The 19,008-nt window shown below is 39.2% G+C and overlaps 2 protein-coding genes across 2 annotated transcripts in view; one reads left to right on the top strand and one right to left on the bottom strand.

The window, feature by feature from the left end:
- Positions 1–19,008, top strand: part of AKNAD1 (AKNA domain containing 1) — a 47,007-nt gene that overhangs the window by 8,804 nt on the left and 19,195 nt on the right. Inside the window, exons 5-6 of the mRNA XM_069580339.1 lie at positions 4,254–4,387; positions 14,313–14,469. Of these exons, the coding sequence (XP_069436440.1) occupies positions 4,254–4,387; positions 14,313–14,469 (291 nt within the window). The remainder of the gene's footprint in view (positions 1–4,253; positions 4,388–14,312; positions 14,470–19,008) is intronic.
- On the bottom strand, positions 16,033–16,936 carry LOC138445431 (proteasome subunit alpha type-3). The gene has a single exon (XM_069599419.1). The coding sequence runs from the start codon at positions 16,913–16,915 to the stop codon at positions 16,148–16,150; it is 768 nt and encodes a 255-aa protein (XP_069455520.1). The 5' UTR covers positions 16,916–16,936; the 3' UTR covers positions 16,033–16,147.

Genomic DNA, 19,008 nt, shown 5'->3' with positions numbered 1-19,008 from the left:
TCTCTGAGACAAGAGACTGTGCCTCATATAACTTTTGTGTCTCTCACACTCTGGGCACAGGACTAAACATGGGCAGCTCTCAGGGAATGCTTAGCAACTGGGGCTTCACAGCTGTAGCCTCTATACATCAAGACCCTGACCTGCACAGTTTAAATATTCATCTGCATGAGCTACATCTGGAGGACTTACTCAAAGCTTCTGGCTAAATTTCCTGATAATCCTGCTCCATCACATCCTCCAAGCCATTCAATCCCAGGTCCTTTAACTTCAATTTTTTATTGGATTATTAATTTATATTTTATTATCATTGCTTTACAAAGTTGTGTTAGTTTCTGGAGTACAACGAAGTGAATCAGGTATATGTATACACATATCTCCTCCCTCTTAAAGTGGTCAGACAGGAGATGGCAAGACTGAACATCAACGTTCTAGGAATCAGTGAACTAAAATGGACTGGAATGGTGAATTTAACTCAGATGACCATTATATCTACTACTGTGGGCAGGAATCCCTTAGAAGAAATGGAGTAGCCATCATGGTCAACAAAAGAGTCCGAAATGCTGTACTTGGATGCAATCTCAAAAACGACAGAATGATCTCTGTTCGCTTCCAAGGCAAACCATTCAATATCACAGTAATCCAAGTCTATGCTCCGACCAGTAATGCTGAAGAAGCTGAAGTTGAACAGTCCTATGAAGACCTACAAGACCTTCTAGAAATAATACTCAAAAAAGATGTCCTTTTCATTATGCAAAGTAAGAAGTCAAGAATCTCTGGAGTAACAGGCAAATTTGTCCTTGGAGTACAGAATGAAGCAGGGCAAAGGCTAATAGAGTTTTGCCAAGAGAACACACTGATCATAGCAAAAGCCCTCTTTCAACAACACAAGAGAAGACTCTACACATGGACATCACCAGAGGATCAACACCAAAATCAGATTGATTATATTCTTTGCAGCCAAAGATAGAGAAGCTCTACGCAATCAGCAAAAATAAGACCGGAAGCTGACTGTGGCTCAGATCATGAAATCCTTATTGCCAAATTCAGACTTACATTGAAGGAAGAAGGGAAAACCACTAGACCATTCAGGTATGACCTAAATCAAATCCCTTATGATTATACAGTGGGAGTGAGAAATAGATTTAAGGGACTAGATCTGATAGACAGAGTGCCTGATGAACTATAGACAGAAGTTTGTGACATTGTACAGGAAATAGGGATCAAGACCATCCCCAAGAAAAAGAAGTGCAAAAAGCAAAATGGCTGTCTGAGGAGGCCTTACAAATAGCTGAGAAAAGAAGAGAAGCAAAAAGCAAAGAAGAAAGGGAAAGATACCCATTGGAATGCAGAGTTCCAAAGAACAGCAAGGAGAGATAGGAAAGCCTTCCTCAGTGATCAGTGCAAAGAAATAGAGGAAAACAGTAGAGTGGGAAAGACTAGAGATCTCTTCAAGAAAATTCGAGATACCAAGGGAACATTTCATGCAAAAATGGGCTTAATAAAGGAAAGAAATTGTATGAACCTAGCAGAAGCAGAAGATATTAAGAAGAGGTGGCAAGAATATACAGAAGAACTACACACACACAAAAAAGATCTTTGTGACCCAGATAATCACGGTGGTGTGATCACTCACCTAGAGCCAGACATCCTGGACTGTGAAGTCAAATGGGCCTTAGGAAGCATCATTACAAACAAAGCTAGGGGAGGTGACGGAATTCCAGTTGAGCTGTTTCAAATCCTAAAAAATGATGCTGTGAAAGCGCTGCACTCAATATGCCAGCAAATTTGGAAAACTCAGCAGTGGCCACAGGACTGGAAAAGGTCAGTTTTCATTCTAATCCCCAAAATAGGCAATGCCAAAGAATGCTCAAACTACTGCACAATTGCACTCATCTCACACACTAGTAAAGTAATGCTCAAAATTCTCCAAGCCAGGCTTTAACAGTACATGATCCATGAACTTCCAGATGTTCAAGCTGGTTTTAGAAAAGGCAGAGGGACAAGAAATCAATTGCCGACATGTATCGGATCATCGAAAAAGCAAGAGAGTTCCAGAAAAACATCTATTTCTGCTTTCTTGACTATGCCAAAGCCTTTGTGTGGAGCACAATAAACTGTGGAAAATTCTGAAAGAGACGGGAATACCAGACCACCTGACTTGCCTCTTGAGAAATCTGTATTCAGGTCAGGAAGCAACAGTTAGAACTGGACAGGAACAACAGACTGGTTCCAAATAGGAAAAGGAGTACATCAAGACTGTATATTGTCACCTTGCTTATTTAACTTATATGCAGAGTACATCATGAGAAATGCTGGCTGGAAGAAGCACAAGCTGGAATCAAGATTGCCAGGAGAAATGTCAATAACCTCAGATATGTAGATGACACCACCCTTATAGCAGAAAGCAAGGAACTAAAGAGCCTCTTGATGAAAGTGAAAGAGGAGAGTGAAAAAGTTGACTTGAAGCTCAACATTCAGAAAACTAAGATCATGGCATCTGATCCCATCACTTCATGGCAGATAGATGGGGAAACAGTGGCAACAGTGGCTGAGTTTATTTTGGGGTGCTCCAAAATCACTGCAGATGGCTTTGCAGCAATGAAATGAAAAGATGGTTACTTCTTGGAAGGAAAGTTATGACCAACAAAGACAGCATATTAAAAAGCAGAGACATTACTTTGCCAACAAAGGTCCATCTAGTCAAGGCTTTGGTTTTTCCAGTAGTCATGTATGGATGTAAGAGTTGGACTATAAAGAAAGCTGAGTGCCAAAGAATTGATGCTTTTGAACTGTGGTGTTGGAGAAGAATCAAGGAGATCAAACCAGTCTATCCTAAGGGAAATCAGTCCTAAATATTCACTGGAAGGACTGATGTTGAGGCTGAAACTCCAATACTTTGGCCACTTGATGTGAAGAACTGACTCAACTGAAAAGACCCTGATGCTGGGAAAGATTGAAGGCGGGAGAAGAAGGGGACAACAGAGGATGAGATGGTTGGATGGCATCACCGACTCAGTGGACATGAGTCTGAGTAAACTCCTGGAGTTGGTGATGGACAGGGAGGCCTGGCGTGCTGCAGTCCATGGGGTTGCAGAGTTGGACATGACTGAGTAACTGAATGAACTGAACCTCCCTCTTTGACCTTCCTCCCACTTCCCCACCACATTGCATCCAACTAGCTCATCACAAAACACTGAGCTGAGCTCCCTGTGATACACAGTAGGTTCCCAGGAGCGATCTGTTTTACACATGGCAGTTCACATGTCAATCCCAATCTCCCAGTTCATCCCTCTGTCGTATCCACGTCTTCATTCTCTACTTCTGCATCTCTATTCCTGCCCTGCAAGTAGGTTGGTCTGCACCATTTTTCTAGATTCCATGTACACGCATCAATCTTTGTTTTTCTGACTTACTTCATTCTGTATGACAGATTCTGGGTCCATAAACAACTCTGCAAATGACCCAAGTTATTCCTTTTTATGGCTGAATAATATTCTATTGTTAATATGCATCATATCTTCTTTATCTATTCACTGGTTGATAGACATTTAGGTTGCTTCCATGTCCTGGCTATTATAAAGAGTGCTGCAGTGAACATTGGAGTGCACGTGTCTTTTTGAATTACAGTTTTCTCAGGATTTATGCCCAGTAATGGGGTTGCTGTGTCATATGGCAGCTCTAGCTTTAGTTTTTCAATGAACTGCCGTACTATTCTCCATAGTGGCTGTGTCAGTCTGCATTCCCACCAAGAGGGTTTCCTTTTCTCCACCCTTCTCAAGCATTTATGGTTTCTAAGTTCTATGTGGCTTCTGACATACTTTCTAGAGCTTCAATTTCCTCCTCTATAAAACTGGGATAATAAACCTATTTTGTGACATTTACAATACTGATGGTGGATTAAATAAAATAATGAATGGAAAAGTGCTCTATACGCTAAAAATTAGCCTGCAAATATGTAGGATTATTAACGTCCCATTAACAAAATTCAAAGGCCTCTGAGTGGGTGCTAGGAACGACATCAGAAGCCACTGTAAGTCTCAGCTATGTGCTTGCGGGTGTTGTAAATGTTAAGACGGCTCTTGGGTTGTCTGTATTTTAGATGTCAGACTCTGAAACACAACAAGTGCCAGGAGAAGGATGGTGGCTTCATTTTAACACTCCTATAGGGAACACTCTCATTGTGTTTTGGAGAAAAAACTACTACTACACACATGGGCTTACACGTGAATGATTCCAGCGTGTCACTGCTACAGGTCCTGGAGAAACTGCAGGGACACCTCGAACTGCTGGAGCAGGAGTTTCTGGCCAACAAGGAGAAGCACCTGGCATTGAAGGAGCAAGTTCCCAAGCACAAATGCCCAGCCGCCAAGGACTTTGATCCAGAAAGGTAGGGCAGGCTTCACCTCTGTGGGGTGAAGTGTCAGAGGTGAGCTCCTTCAGGAGGGATTCTGCTGGGGCTGCTGGCCTAGCGCTTGGAGAGCTACTGCTCTCGGGCCAGCAAAAACAGTGTCACCGCTGAACTGGTGTCACCCATGCACCAAGTGTGAAATTCCTGCTGTGTACAGTCCTGTCGGGGGAACGGACCCAGATGGAGTGTCCCAAATGAACATTGTCCGCTGGAGGAGACATTGCCGCTGCCTTGCATTTTGCTGGATGTCACGATAATTGGTCCTGAGACCCAGAAGAGCACAAGGAAACAGCAGAAATGCTCATCTGCTAAGCCCAGAGGACCCTCTCCTCTCCAGGTTCCCCCCCGCCCTGCCCTCTCCTTTAAGCCCATCCCATTCCTGCCTTTATTTCTCCTGCCTAACTCTTTTCTGTCCCACTTTTTCCCTATCCACAGACAATACCCAAGGGATAGCAGGCAGGAAAGAATCACTGTTAGGCTGGTTAATGTTGGGGTGAGGGACCCACAAATCCTGATAAAGGCAAAATGTTAAAACCTGAAGTCAAGTGATTCCTGAATTAATTCACATTAGAAACTTGAGCACACAAGCACACTGAGGATTCCAGCTGGCCATTTTGATGGCCCCGTGCTCCGCTCTCTCCAATACGAATAATTTTAAAAGATATATTCTAGGACTCAAGGCTAGGGTTGGTTCCATGTAATTTCCTGGTATGAATCTAAAGAACTCATTTAGTAGGCTTCATATTTGTAAATTCAGCTCTTTCTATTCATAGTATTTTAACACGAATTCATTCTTGATGCCAAAATATTTTAATGGCTTATATTTTGGCATTAGTGTCCTGAGGTAATTTTCCCAAAGTACAATCTTACTTCTTCAAAATGAATGACATCTCTGTCTATGGTTATTTCAATACTGAGTAATTAGACAGCAAAGATGTGGTTTTAATATTGATTTTTTTCCCCCCAAAGGCTTTTTTTTTTCTCTTGGAAAAAAAGATCTCCACATGCTTTCACTATTTGTTTAAAAACTAATAGAGTGAGGATATTTATTTTCCAAGAAATCCCACTTGTTTTGGCAGTCATTTTAAAGACAGGCCTCTGTGCACATTAAGACCAAAACTATGCAAGGCCTTATTTATATCCTAGTTACACCCACACTGTGCCTGGCCCTGGTATAAATCAAAAGTGTTTCAACTGCAGTTATATCCCATATACAGGAAAAGCTTTCAACACTGGGGCAAGAAAAAGACTTGGCCTCTCCCAAAACTCGCCTCAGAGGAAGCCAAGCATGGTCAGCTTCCCTTGTTCTCAAATGGGCAAAAAGGCAGAACCCAGTCCAAGCCTCAAGGTCTTGCCATGTTGAGAACCTTCTAAATGATGGCTACAAAGGCCACTGTCAATGGCTTTCTGTAAGTGAAAGAATTCTGCAAATTAATGGACAAACTTCTTAAGTCAGCTATTGTGTGCTTATTCAGTTCAATTCAGTCGCTCAGTCGTGTCCAACTCTTTGCGACCCCATGAACCGCAGCACACCAGGCCTCCCTGTCCATCACCAACTCCCAGAGGCCACCCAAACCCATGTCCATCGAGTCAGTGATGCCATTCAACCATCTTATCTTCTGTCGTCCCCTTCTCCTCCTGCCTTCAATCTTTCCCAGTATCAGGGTCTTTTCAAATAAGTCAGCTCTTTGCATCAGGTGGCCAAAGTACTGGAGTTTCAGCTTCAACATCAGTCCTTCCAATGAACCCCCAGGACTGATCTCCTTTAGGATGGACTGGTTGGATCTCCTTGCAGTCCAAGGGATGACTCTCAAGAGTCTTCTCCAACACCACAGTTCAAAAGCCTCAATTCTTCAGTGCTCAACTTTCTTTATAGTCCAACTCACATCCATACATGACCACTGGAAAAACCATAGCCTTGACTAGACAGGTTTGTGACATTGTACAGGAAACATAAATCAAGACCATCCCCTAGAAAGAGAAATGGAAAAAAGAAAAATGGCTGTCTGAGGAGGCCTTACAAATAGCTGTGAAAAGAAGGGAAGTGAAAAGCAAAGGAGAAAAGGAAAGATATACTCATTTGAATGCAGAGTTCTAAAGAATAGCAAGGAGAGATAAGAAAGCCTTCCTCAGCAATCAGTGCAAAGAAATAGAGGAAAACAATAGAATGGGAAAGACTAGCGATCTATTCAAGAAAATTAGAGATACCAAGGGAGCATTTCATGCAAAGACAGGCACAATAAAGGACAGAAATGGTAGGGACCTAAAAGAAGCAAAAGATATTAAGAAGAGGTGGCAAGAATACACAGGAGAACTGTACAAAAAAGAGCTTCATGACCTAGATAATTACAATGGTGTGATCACTCACCTAGAGCCAGACATCCTGGAATGTGAAGTTAAGTTGGCCTTAGAAAGCATCACTACGAACAAAGCTAGTAGAGGTGATGGAATTCCAGTGGAGCTGTTTCAAATCCTGAAAGATGATGCTGTGAAAGTGCTGCACTCAATATGCCAGCAAATTTGGAAAACTCAGCAGTGGCCACAGGACTGGAAAAGGTCACTTTACATTCCAATCCCAAAGAAAGGCAATGCCAAAGAATGCTCAAACTACCGCACAATTGCACTCATCTCACACGCTAGTCAAATAATGCACAAAATTCTCCAAGCCAGGCTTCAGCAATATGTGAACCATGAACTTCCAGATGTTCAAGCTGGATTCAGAAAAGGCAGAAGAACCAGAGATCAAATTGCCAACATCCGCTGGATCATCGAAAAAGCAAGAGAGTTCCAGAAAAACATCTATTTCTGCTTTCTTGACTATGCCAAAGCCTTTGACTGTATGGATCACAATACACTGTGGAAAATTCTGAAAGAGATGGGAATACCAGACCACCTGACCTGCATCTTGAGAAACCCGTATGCGGGTCAGGAAGCAACAGTTAGAAATGGACATGGAACAACAGACTGGTTCCAAATAGGAAAAGGAGTACGTCAAGGCTGTATATTGTCACCCTGCTTATTTAACTTCTATACAGAGTACATCATAAGAAACACTGGCCTGGAGGAAGCGCAAGCTGGAATCAAGATTGCCAAGAGAAATAACCTCAGATATGCAGATGACATACCACCCTTATGGCAGAAAGTGAAGAGCAACTAAAGAGCCTCTTGATGACAGTGAAAGAGGAGAGTGAAAAAGTTGGCTTAAAGCTCAACATTCAGAAAACGAAGATCATGGCATCCAGTCTCATCACTTCATGGCAAATAGATGGGGAAACAATGGAAACAGTGGCTGAGTTTATTTTTCTGGGCTCCAAAATCACTGCAGATGGTGACTGCAGCCATGAAATTAAAAGACGCTTACTCCTTGGAAGGAAAGTTATAACCAACCTAGATAACATATTAAAAAGCAGAGACATTACTTTGCCAACAAAGGTCTGTCTAGTCAAGGCTATGGTTTTTCCAGTGGTCATGTATGGATGTGAGAGTTGAACTATAAAGAAAGCTGAGTGCCAAAGAATTGATGCTTTTGAACTGTGGTGTTGGAGAAGACTCTTGAGAGTCCCTTGGACTGCAAGGAGATCCAACCCATCTATCCTAAAGGAGATCAGTCCTGGGTGTTCATTGAAAGGACTGATGTTGAAGCTGAAACTCCAGTACTTTGGCCACCTGATGGGAAGAGCTGACTCATTTGAAAAGACTCTGATGCTGGGAAGGATGAAGGGCAGGAGAAGAAGGGGATGACAGAGGATGAGATGGCTGGATGGCATCATCAACTCAATGGACATGGGTTTGAGTGGACTCCAGGAGTTGGTGATGGACAGGGAGGCCTGGCGTGCTGCGGTTCATGTGGTCACAAAGAGTTGGACTTGACTGAGCGACTGAACTGGACTGACTAGACAGACCTCTGTTGGCAAAGTAATGTCTCTGCTTTTTATTATGCTGTCTAAGTTGGGCATAAGTTTCCTTCCAAGGAGTAAGTGTCTTTTAATTTGATGGCTGCAATCACCATCTGCAGTGATTTTGGAGCCCCCCCAAAATAAAGTCAGCCAATGTTTCCACTATTTCCCCATCTATTTGCCATGAAGTGATGGGACTGGATGCCGTGATCTTAGTTTTCTGAATGTTGAGCTTTAAGCCAACTTAACACCTTCTTATTGCTGTCTTTGAAAGGTAACATTCAAAAACACTTGGATTTCATCCATCTTGTTTGTCAGAATGTAGTCTGATAGATATTTGATTTTTTCACACACTGGCACCAGAAACCAAGGAGTCAAGAAATGAAGTTCTATCTCCATCAATTCTTTTCTTTGATATTATCTCCATATACTCTTGTCTTCTATTTTACAGAAAATATCACAAATTCCTTCAAAAAATGTCTTTTCTCTACCTCTGGATCTGCATGTGGTCACCTCCTCTTTCTTCATTCACTTTCCAGCCTCTACAGGTTGAGCCCATCCTTGAGCCCATCTCTTCCTGCTACGTTGAGAGTTTGTTCCGTCATTTCACTTCCTTTAAATCTTTAGTGTCCTTTGCCACCTGCTGAATTTTCTTCTTCCTGCCAGACTAGAGCACATTTTCCTATATTTTATTTATCAGTCTGGCTTTCCATGCTTAGATCTTTGTCCCAGTACTCACTGAACAGGGCAGCCTTTTCTTACTAGTGTAAAGCCACTTTAATCATGTATAAAACCCACACGTGTATTAATACAGATACGCATGCAGTGTGCTCAGTCATTTTGGTATCGTCTGACTCTTTGTGACTCTATGGACTATAGCCCGCCAGGCCCCTCCTGTCCGTGGGATTCTCCAGGCAAGAATACTGGAGTGGGTTGCCATGCCCTCCTTCAGGGGATCTTCCCAACCCAGGGATCGATCCCACGTCTCTTATGTCTCCTGCATTGGCAGGTGGGTTTTTTTCTTTACCACTAGCGCCACCCAGGAAGCCCAGTTTTGGGATTGGTTTTATTCTCCCCGCTGATCTATGTTTCTATTTCTGCATTAACCACATAGTTCTAAATTACTATAGGTTAAGTATATTTTTTAATGTTTCTCCTCTTTTAAACTTTCTTTAGCTATTCTTTTCATTCTTCTTACTAATTAACTTCATAATCAGCTCAAATTTATTTTTCCATTGATAGTCACTTTTATTGAGAAATATAGTTTTAGGAACCAATTTTAATAAAATTCCATTTGAATTTTGTTTAGGATTTCACTGAATTTATAGATTAGTTCAGGAAAAGTTAAAATCTTTGCAGTGAGTGTTCTCATCCTATTCCCATGAAAACATCTCCAGCAAGTTTTTTTCATGTAGATTTTATACACGTTTTTATTAAATTTGTTCTTAGCTATTTTAGACTTTTCTCTGTGTTGTTAATAGATGTTTTCCGTAATTCACATACAGGAAATAAAGAAAATTATAAATTTAACTTATGTGGGGCTACCTTATGCAGTTCTCCTCTTAGTATTTAACTGATTTTCCGTTGATTGTCTTAGTTTTTAGGTATGACAATCGTAGCATCTGCAAATGATAGGTCCCCTCATCTTCCCTTTTCTCATTAAATATTTATATATCTTTCCTTCTCTCCAACTTTTCTATCTCACATTTCTTTACTTCATTTACTATTTTTTCCAAAATAGTACTGAATAATCACAATACTAGTGAAAGCAATCATTCTTCTCATATTCCTCATGGTATTGGGAATTCTTCCAAATGTTACTGGGTATGAGGATTGCTGTAGGTTCAAGCAGATAAGCTTTATCAAGAAAGTTTCCTTCTATTACTCTATTACTAAAATGAGATTTTTTTTAATTTAGGAAAAAGTTTAATCCATGGGATTTAGAAATCTATTTAATCTCCTTTAATCTATTAATATAATGAAATATATTAATAAATATCCTAATATTTATCTATAGAGTGAGTTGGGATATTTTCCCTTTTCTTTTTGTACTCCAGAAACATTACTTAACATCTTTGTTGAAGTCTCATATAATCCCACTTGGATTTGGGGCCTTTGAGAAGGCAAAACCATAAAACCCCTAAAAGATAACACAGGAGAATACCTGGATGACCTTTGTTATGGTGATTATTTTTGAGATACAATATCAAAGGCATCTTCTATAAAATAAATAATTGATAAGCTAGACTTCATTAAAATTTAAAAGGTGTGCTCTGTGAAAGACTATGTAAAAGGAATGAGAAGACAAGATAGTGACTGGGAGAAAATATTGGCAAAATCCACTTCTGATAAAGGATAGTCATCCAAAACACACAAGAACTCTTACAACAATAAGAAAACAAACAATCCAATAAAATAGTGCTAAAGATCTTAACACTTCACTGAAGAAAATACAAAAAAGGGAAATAAGTATATGTAAAAGATGGCAAAAACACATATGAAAAGATGTTCCATACTGTATATCACGGAAATGCAAATTAAAACAATGAGATACAACCACATACACTATTACAGCGCCCCCAATCTGGAATGCTAAAAACACCAAATGCTGGTGAGCATGTAGTACAATAGGAACCCTCCTTTATTGCTGGTGGGAATGCAAAATGCTGTAGCCACTTTGGAAGACAATTTGGTGGTTTCTTTCAAAACTAAACATACTCTTACCATATGATCTAGCAATCACACTCCTTGGTACTTACACAAAGGAGATAAAAACTTATGTCCGAAAACATGCACACAAATGTTTCAAGCAGCTGTATTCAGAACTGTCAAAACTTGGAAGCAACCAAGATGTCCTTCAATAGATGGACTATACTAATAACTATGGTATATTCTGACAACGGGACATCATTGTGCTAAAAGGAAATGAGCTATCAAGTTAGCCAAGACATGGAGAATACCTCAATGCTTAATACTGAGAAAAAAGCTGATCTGAAAAGGCTATATATCGCATGATTCCAATTATGTGAAATTATGGAAAAGGCAAGACTATGGCAACAATAAAAATATCAGCGGTTGCTGGCGGTTGGGATAGGTGGAAGTTTGAATAAGTGGAGTACAGAGGATTTTCAGGGCAGTGAAAACACTCTACATGATATCATAAAGACGGATACGTATTATACATTTGTTCAAACATATAGAATATACAACACCAGACTGAATCCCAGTGTAAAACGATAGACTTTGGGTGATTATGATGTGTCAGTGTAGGCTCATCAGTTATAGCACAGGTACCGCCTTGAGGGGTGTCAATAATGTTGAAGGCTATGCATGTGCAGAGGCGGAGAATGTATGGGAAATCTTTATATCTTCCTCTCAGTTTTGCTGAGAAGCTAAAACTGCTCTAAAAAAAGTATTAACTGGGAGAATATTAACACGTCTAAATAATTATTGCATGAAATAAAAATCGATATTAGGACTAATCTACAAGTCAATAATAAGTGAGAAAAGCACATATGAAAACCAATGTATTGTAGCTAAAAAAACACAATACTTTGAAGAAAACACAGTTTTAAAATATATTTACCATTGGAGGGGGTGAAGTACAAAATCAATAAACTAAGTACTCAAACCAGGAAAGCAGAAAAAGAACAATAAAATAAACTTCCAAAAGGAAGAGATTCATAAAAAGAAGCAATAAATACAATTTACAATAATTTGATCAATAAAATGAAATAGTTTCTTTGAAAATATCTATAAAATAGCCAATGGAAAGTTTGAGTGGAAAGCATAAATAACATTAAGAATGAGAAAGGAAAAATACCAGAAGAAAAATTTTAGATTGACTGGGATTGAACAACTTCCTATCAATACATTTTAAAATCTGGATGAAATAGACAAGTCTCTGGGAAAATATAAATTATTAAAATCTACTCAAAAAGAGGTAGGAAATCTCAAAAGACTAAAAACAAGAGGAAACTAGAAAATATCTAGTTTGTTTCTAGAAACAAAAAAAGACACCTAATCCAAGCGGGATTATGGGTGAGTTCAACAAAGACTTTAGGTAACTCTCCTGGAACAAAAAAAAAAAAAAAAAGAAACATTTTCTAACTCATTCTATACCTAAACATGATCCTTCTATTCCTGGCCTATGATCCATTCCGAGTTGATTTTTGTGAAGAGTATAAGGTCTGTATCTAGACTGATTTTTTTGTAATGAATGTCCAGTTGTTCCAGCACCATTTGTTGAAAAGATTATCTTTGCTCAATTCTATTGACTTTACTCCTTTGCCAAATATCAGTTGACTAATTATATGTGGGTCTATTTGTGGGCCTTCTGTTCTGTCGATCTGTTTGTCTTGTGGCTCATCAGTACTACACTGCCTTATTTCTACAGCTTTATAGTAAGTCTTGTGATTGAGTCCTGTCAGTCCTCCAACTTTGTTCTTATCTTTCAGTATGGTGTTGACTGTTTCAGGTCTTTTGTCTCTACGTATAAACTTTAGAGTAAGTTTGTCAATAGCCACAAAAGAAGTTGCCAGAATTTTTTTTTAGTAGGATTGGTTAAGATCAAGTTGGGAAGAACAGACATCTTGATACTATCAAGTTTTTCAATCCATGAATGTGTAACGTCTCTCCATTTATTTGCTTTTGTGATTTCACCCAGAGTATTGTAGTTTTCTCCATAATGATCTTGTGCACATTTTGTTAGATTTATACCTGTTTTGAGTTGGACAAAAAGTTCCTTCAGGTTTTCCTGTAAGATAACATGAAAAATCCAAATGAACTTTCTGGCCAATCCACATTTAATTTTTTGGATCTTCATGCAAATGATACTATGTTTTTAATTTCAAATTCCATTTGTTCATCAAAGATATTTAGGAAAGTGATTGACTTTCATATATTAACCTTACACCCTGCAACTTCGCTATAATTGCTTACTAGTTTCAAAGTTTTATGGTTCTCTGGAATTTTCTACCCAATCATGTCATCTATGGACAATTTTATTTCTTCCTTTCCAATGTGTATATTCTTTGTTTCCTTTCCTTGTCTTATTGCGTTAGGTAGGACTTCCAGTACAGTGCTGAATAGGAGTGGTAAGAAGGAACACCTTTGCATTGTTTTGACAGCTGTGATATAATTTTTAAAGTTTTGGGATTTATACTTTTTTGGGGGGTAATAGATAAAATTTAATAATTTTAATGAATTTGGGGAAAATTAATTCTTTGGGGGCAAAATATATATCCTTATATATGTATGTACATATGGAGTCTCCTGCCTTGGAGGCAGATTCTTTACCATCTGAGCCATCAGGGAAGCCCTATACATATATACACATATACCCATATGTACATATACCTATGGATTGAGCTTATTATTCAGATTTCTCATGTTATTCTTTTTCAAGTGATATAAATCATTTTTTTCCAGAATTATAGCTCCTAGGACTAACTGTAAGGGACCTCAAAATAATCAGATCCACATATGTAGGGTATTATCTCATAGTTGAGACACAGAAAGATTAAATAATTTGCCCAAGGATACACAGCTAATGAATAACAAAATAAGAATTAGAAATATACAACATAATATAATTAATACTTCTGTATGTTATATATGAAAGTTGAGAGTAAGTCCTAACAGTTCTTATCACACACACAAAATATTTATTTCTTTAATATTATGTCTGTATGAGATGATGGATGTTCACTAAACTTGTGATAATTATTTCATGATGAAAGTCAAATCTTTATGCTGTACACCTTAAATTTATCCAGTCCTGTATGTCAGTTATAGCTCAATAAAACTGGAAGAAAATAAAGAGAACAAGAGTCCAGGCCTTTGAAGTGAAACTATAAACAGAATGTCTGTCAGGGTCCATCATCTTTCCTGTCTGAAGACAGACCACCTTAAAAATGTAAATCAATGCTATATTCAAGAACAGTTGTTACTAGTAAGAATATGGACTGCATACCCAATAAGATGCCTGTTTGTTTATATTTACCTAGAAAAGTAGACAGTGAAATCTTCAAGTTGGAGACGCCACTTAAAGATTTTAAAGAGAAAATTAATAAAAGCAAATGTACTTCAGCTGTCTCTCTTCCCATGAATTCTCCAATCAACCTGGATGACTTGTCATTCATATCCTCTCCACCCTTAAATGAGGTAATACAGCAACCTACAGCTTAATTTCATGCCAGGAAAAATGGTTTTTATGTATTTATAGAATCCTAATTCATGGAATCACTGAATTCTATCTTAACATTTCATGAAAATTTAACTTTCCAAAGGCCTATGAATCATTATTTAAAGTAGAACCAGATTTTAAAAATTAGAAGCTATTTCAAGTGCTGGTTTTTGACATTTCTTATTGGTTTAGGGTGTAACAATGCAGTTTAAACAGATGAACTGCTAAAGAACTGCTGAAGAACTATTTCTTCTGGATGAATAATAACATTTTTGTAGATTTTGTGTGCCTGGAAGAAATCATTTTTCTTAATAGCTTTGTACTCTCCCTACTACATAATAGCACACTCACTAAAAGAACTATTTCCCATGAGTCCACTTCTACATTTTCTTTCCCTCAAGTTAAATTCTTTTGGATTGTCTATGTATGCAAGATCACGAATTCAAATTGATCACCACAGTCTCTCCATTCTTTTTGTTAACCTCAGATATCAGACCATTTCAGACCAAATTAAAATTCCAACAAATGGAATCATCTGAATGATTGTGAATATTATTCAAACTTGAATAGATTCTAGTCAGAGTTAAGGACAGGATGTTGTTTAGTTCAGTTCAGTTACTCAGTTGTGTCTGACTCTGTGACCCCATGGACTGTAGCACACCAGGCTTCCCAGTCCATCACCAACCCCTGGAGCTTGCTCAAACTCATGTCCATCATGTTGGTGATTGCCATCCAACCATCTCATCCTCTGTCATCCCCTTCTCCTCCCGTCCTCAATTTTTCCCAGCATCAGTGTTTTTTCACATGAGTCAGTTCTTCACATCAGGTGGACAAAGTATTGGAGTTTCAGCTTCAGCGTCAGTCCTTCCAATGATTATTCAGGACTGATGTCCTTTAGGATAGACTGGTTGGATCTCCTTGCAGTCCAAGGGACTCTCAAGAGTCTTCTCCAACACCACAGTTCAAAAGCACCAGTTCTTTGATGCTCAGCTTTCTTTATAGTCCGACTCTCATATCCACACATGACTACTGGAAAAACCTTAGCTTTGACTAGACGGACCTTTGTTGGCAAAGTAATGTCTCTGCTTTTTAATATGATGTCTAGGTCGGTCATGGCCTTTTTTTCCAAGGAGCAAGCGTCTTTTAATTCATGGCTGCAGTCACCATCTGCAGTGAAGAAGCCCAAAAAAGTAAAGTCTCTCCCTACAGTGTTTCCCCATCTATTTGCCATGAAGTGATGGGACCAGATGCCATGATCTTAGTTTTCTAAATGTTGAGCTTAAGCCAACTTTTTCACTCTCCTCTTTCACCTTCATCAAGAGGCTCTTTAGTTCTTCTTTGCTTTCTGCCATAGGGTGGTGTCATCTACATATTTGAGGTTATTGATATTTCTCCTTGCAATCTTGATTCCAGCTTGTGGTTCATCCAGCCCGGTATTTCATATGATGTATTCTGCATAGAAGTTAAATAAGCAGGGTGACAATATACAGCCTTCACGTCCTCCTTTCCTGATTTGAAACCAGTCTGTTGTTCCATGTCCATTTCTTTTTTTTTTTTCGTTGTAAGACAAAAATTTAATGAAAATTGGTATGTAATAATCCAAAGGGCTAAATAGTTACATGGGACTGTATTAGAAATTTAATATACAAGTTAATGTTACATGTTATCATCATCTGATTCATCTTCTTCCTTCAAAGATTCCTTGGCATATTTCTCTGCCTCTTCCCTTATATCTTTAGGAACTATTTCATGTCTTCCATTAGTTATTTCACCAACCCAGCTGAGCTCTAGTTCAAAAGCTTTATCCTTAACTTCATCGTGTACTATGTAAATTATTTTTGCAACTTCTTTAACAACATCACGGCAGGTCATTTCTTTCATCTGAAGCTTTTCAATTTCTGTCTTTGCAGCCTGCCTGGCTTTGCCAATGGCACAGCCCCAATAACCATATGAAACACCCGATGGGTCAATCATGTAGAGTTGTGCACCGTCATTCACACTGTAAGACCCTAACATGAAACTGCAGCCGAAAGGTCTAACAGCACTGTAGAGCGTATACGCGTGTACATACATGGCCACTCTGTCTGCAAGATGTTTTAGTGGAATGTTATATCCAAAGTTAGATCTAAAGTTGGAAGCCTCTTCTCTTGCAATGTCTGCTAAAGAACGAGCATCTGCCAACAGACCTGCTACTGCCATTCCAACATGTCGATCAACATTAAAAAGTCGTTTGTTGGAACCTTCTTCATAAAGTTTAGACAGGACTAATTTTTCTACCCCAAAGACGACGCCGTCTTTACATCTGATTCCAATAGCTGTACTACTATTTTCCACAGCCTTCATAGCATATTCAACTTGAAAAACTCTTCCATCCGGAGAGAATGTAGAAGCTGACAGATCATACCCGGTGCCGATTGAGCTCATGGTGCCAAAATCACTAGGACGCTTATCTCCATGTCCATTTCTAACTGCTGCTTCCTGACCTGCATATAGAATTCTCAGGAGGGAGGTCAGGTGGTCTGGTATTCCCATCTTTTTCAGAATTTGCCACAGTTTGTTGTGATTCACACAGTCAAAGGCTTTGGCATAGTCAATAAAGCAGAAGTAGATGTTTTTCTGGAACTTTCTTGCTTTTTCGGTGAGTCAACAGATGTTGGCAGTTTGATCTCTGCTTCCTCTGCCTTTTCTGAATCCAGCTTCAACATCTGGAAGGTCACAGTTCACATACTCTTGCAGCCTGGCTTGGAGAATTTTGAGCATTAATTTGCTAGCATGTGAGATAAGTGCAATTGTGCAGTAGTTTGAACATTCTTTGGCATTGCCTTTCTTTGGGATTGGAATGAAAATTAACCTTTTCCAGTCCTGTGGTCACTGCCAAGTTTTCCAAATTTACTGGCATATTGAATATGATGCACTTTCACAGCATCAGCAGCAGCATCTGGAATTCCGTCACCTCCAGTAGCTTTGTTTGTAGAGATGCTTCCTAAGGTCCACTTGACTTCACACTCCAGGATGACTGTTTCTAGGTGAGTGATCACCCCATGGTGGCTTTCCGGGCCATTAAGGTCTTTTTTGTATAGTTCTGTATATTCTTGCCACCTCTTAATATCTTCTGCTTCTGTTAAGTCCATACCATTTCTGTTCTTTATTGTGCCCATCTTTGCATGAAATGTTCCCTTGGTATCTCTAATTTCCTTGAATAGATCTCTAGTCTTTCCCAGTCTATTGTTTTCCTGTTTCTTTGCATTGATCACTTAGAAAGTCTTTATCTCTCCTTGCTATTCTTTGGAACTCTGCATTCAAATGCGTATATCTTTCCTTTTCTCTTTTGCCTTTAGCTTCTTTTCTTTTCACAGCTCTTTGTAAGGCCTCCTCAGACAACCATTTTGCCTTTTTGCATTTCTTTTTCTTGGGGATGGTCTTGATCACTTCGTCCTGTACAATGTCACAAACCTCTGTCCATAGTTCTTCAGGCACTCTATCAGATCTAATCCCTTGAATCTGTCAAATCCCTTACAAATAATCATAAAGGATTTGATTTAGGTCATACCTGAATGGTCTAGTGGGTTTCCCTACTTTCTTCATTTTAAGTCTGAATTTTACAATACGAAGTTCATGATCTGAGCCATAGTCAGCTCCTGGTCTTGTTTTTGCTGACTGTATAGAGCTTCTCCACATTTGACGGTAAAGAATATAATCAATCTGATTTCGGTATTGCCCATCTGGTGATGTCCATGTGTAGAGTCTTCTCTTGTTAGAAGAGGGTGTTTGTTCTGGCCAGTGCGTTCTCTTGGCAAAACTCTGTTAGCCTTTGCCCCACTCCATTTTGTACCCCAAGGCCAAATTTGCCTGTTACTCCAGGTATCTCTTGACTTCCTACTTTTGCATTTCAGACAGGATGTTGAAGATTATACAATGTTAGCCCTTCCAAACAAGTTAGGTTTGCCTCCTCAGAACACTTAACCACCTGGCAAAATCCCATTCATTCAAGCCTCATCTTCAGAATTAGGCCATTTATATGACCCGACCCTGATGCAGAGCCACCCGCCCCAAGGCAGAATTCTTTGCCCCAGCCTCTGTGTCCCCATACAACTGTGTCTCATTTGTCTTGCACCTTTGCACCCATCTTTGCAGCCCAAACATCTAATTGAATGCCCAATAAGGAGTGCATACTCAGTATAGTAAACTCTGAGCCAGGGTGGTTTTAACAAATGATCTCAAAGGTTCACAGCTGGTTCTCTCTCTTGTCCTGAGCCAAAGTTAGCTTCAGTATGGTGTGAACGAGCCTAGTGAGGCAGCCCAGCCGGTCAGCACTCTGTGAGGTCTGGGTTTGCTCTTAACTGGTCCCAAGTTTACAGCAACTGTTGCAAGATGATGAGGACTCTATAACTTTGTGATAAATAGCCCTGAAAAGAGAGTCTACTGCTAATATTATCCATTCATTCAGCAAATATTTATTGCTAAATGTTAGGTACTTTTCTAAGTATTGGGGATACAATATAAATAACACAGACAAA

Source organism: Ovis canadensis, chromosome 1 (genome assembly GCF_042477335.2).
Source record: "Ovis canadensis isolate MfBH-ARS-UI-01 breed Bighorn chromosome 1, ARS-UI_OviCan_v2, whole genome shotgun sequence".
NCBI lineage: Eukaryota > Metazoa > Chordata > Mammalia > Artiodactyla > Bovidae > Ovis > Ovis canadensis.
Note: the sequence above shows the minus strand (reverse complement) of the source record. Positions and strands in the feature narration are given on the sequence as shown.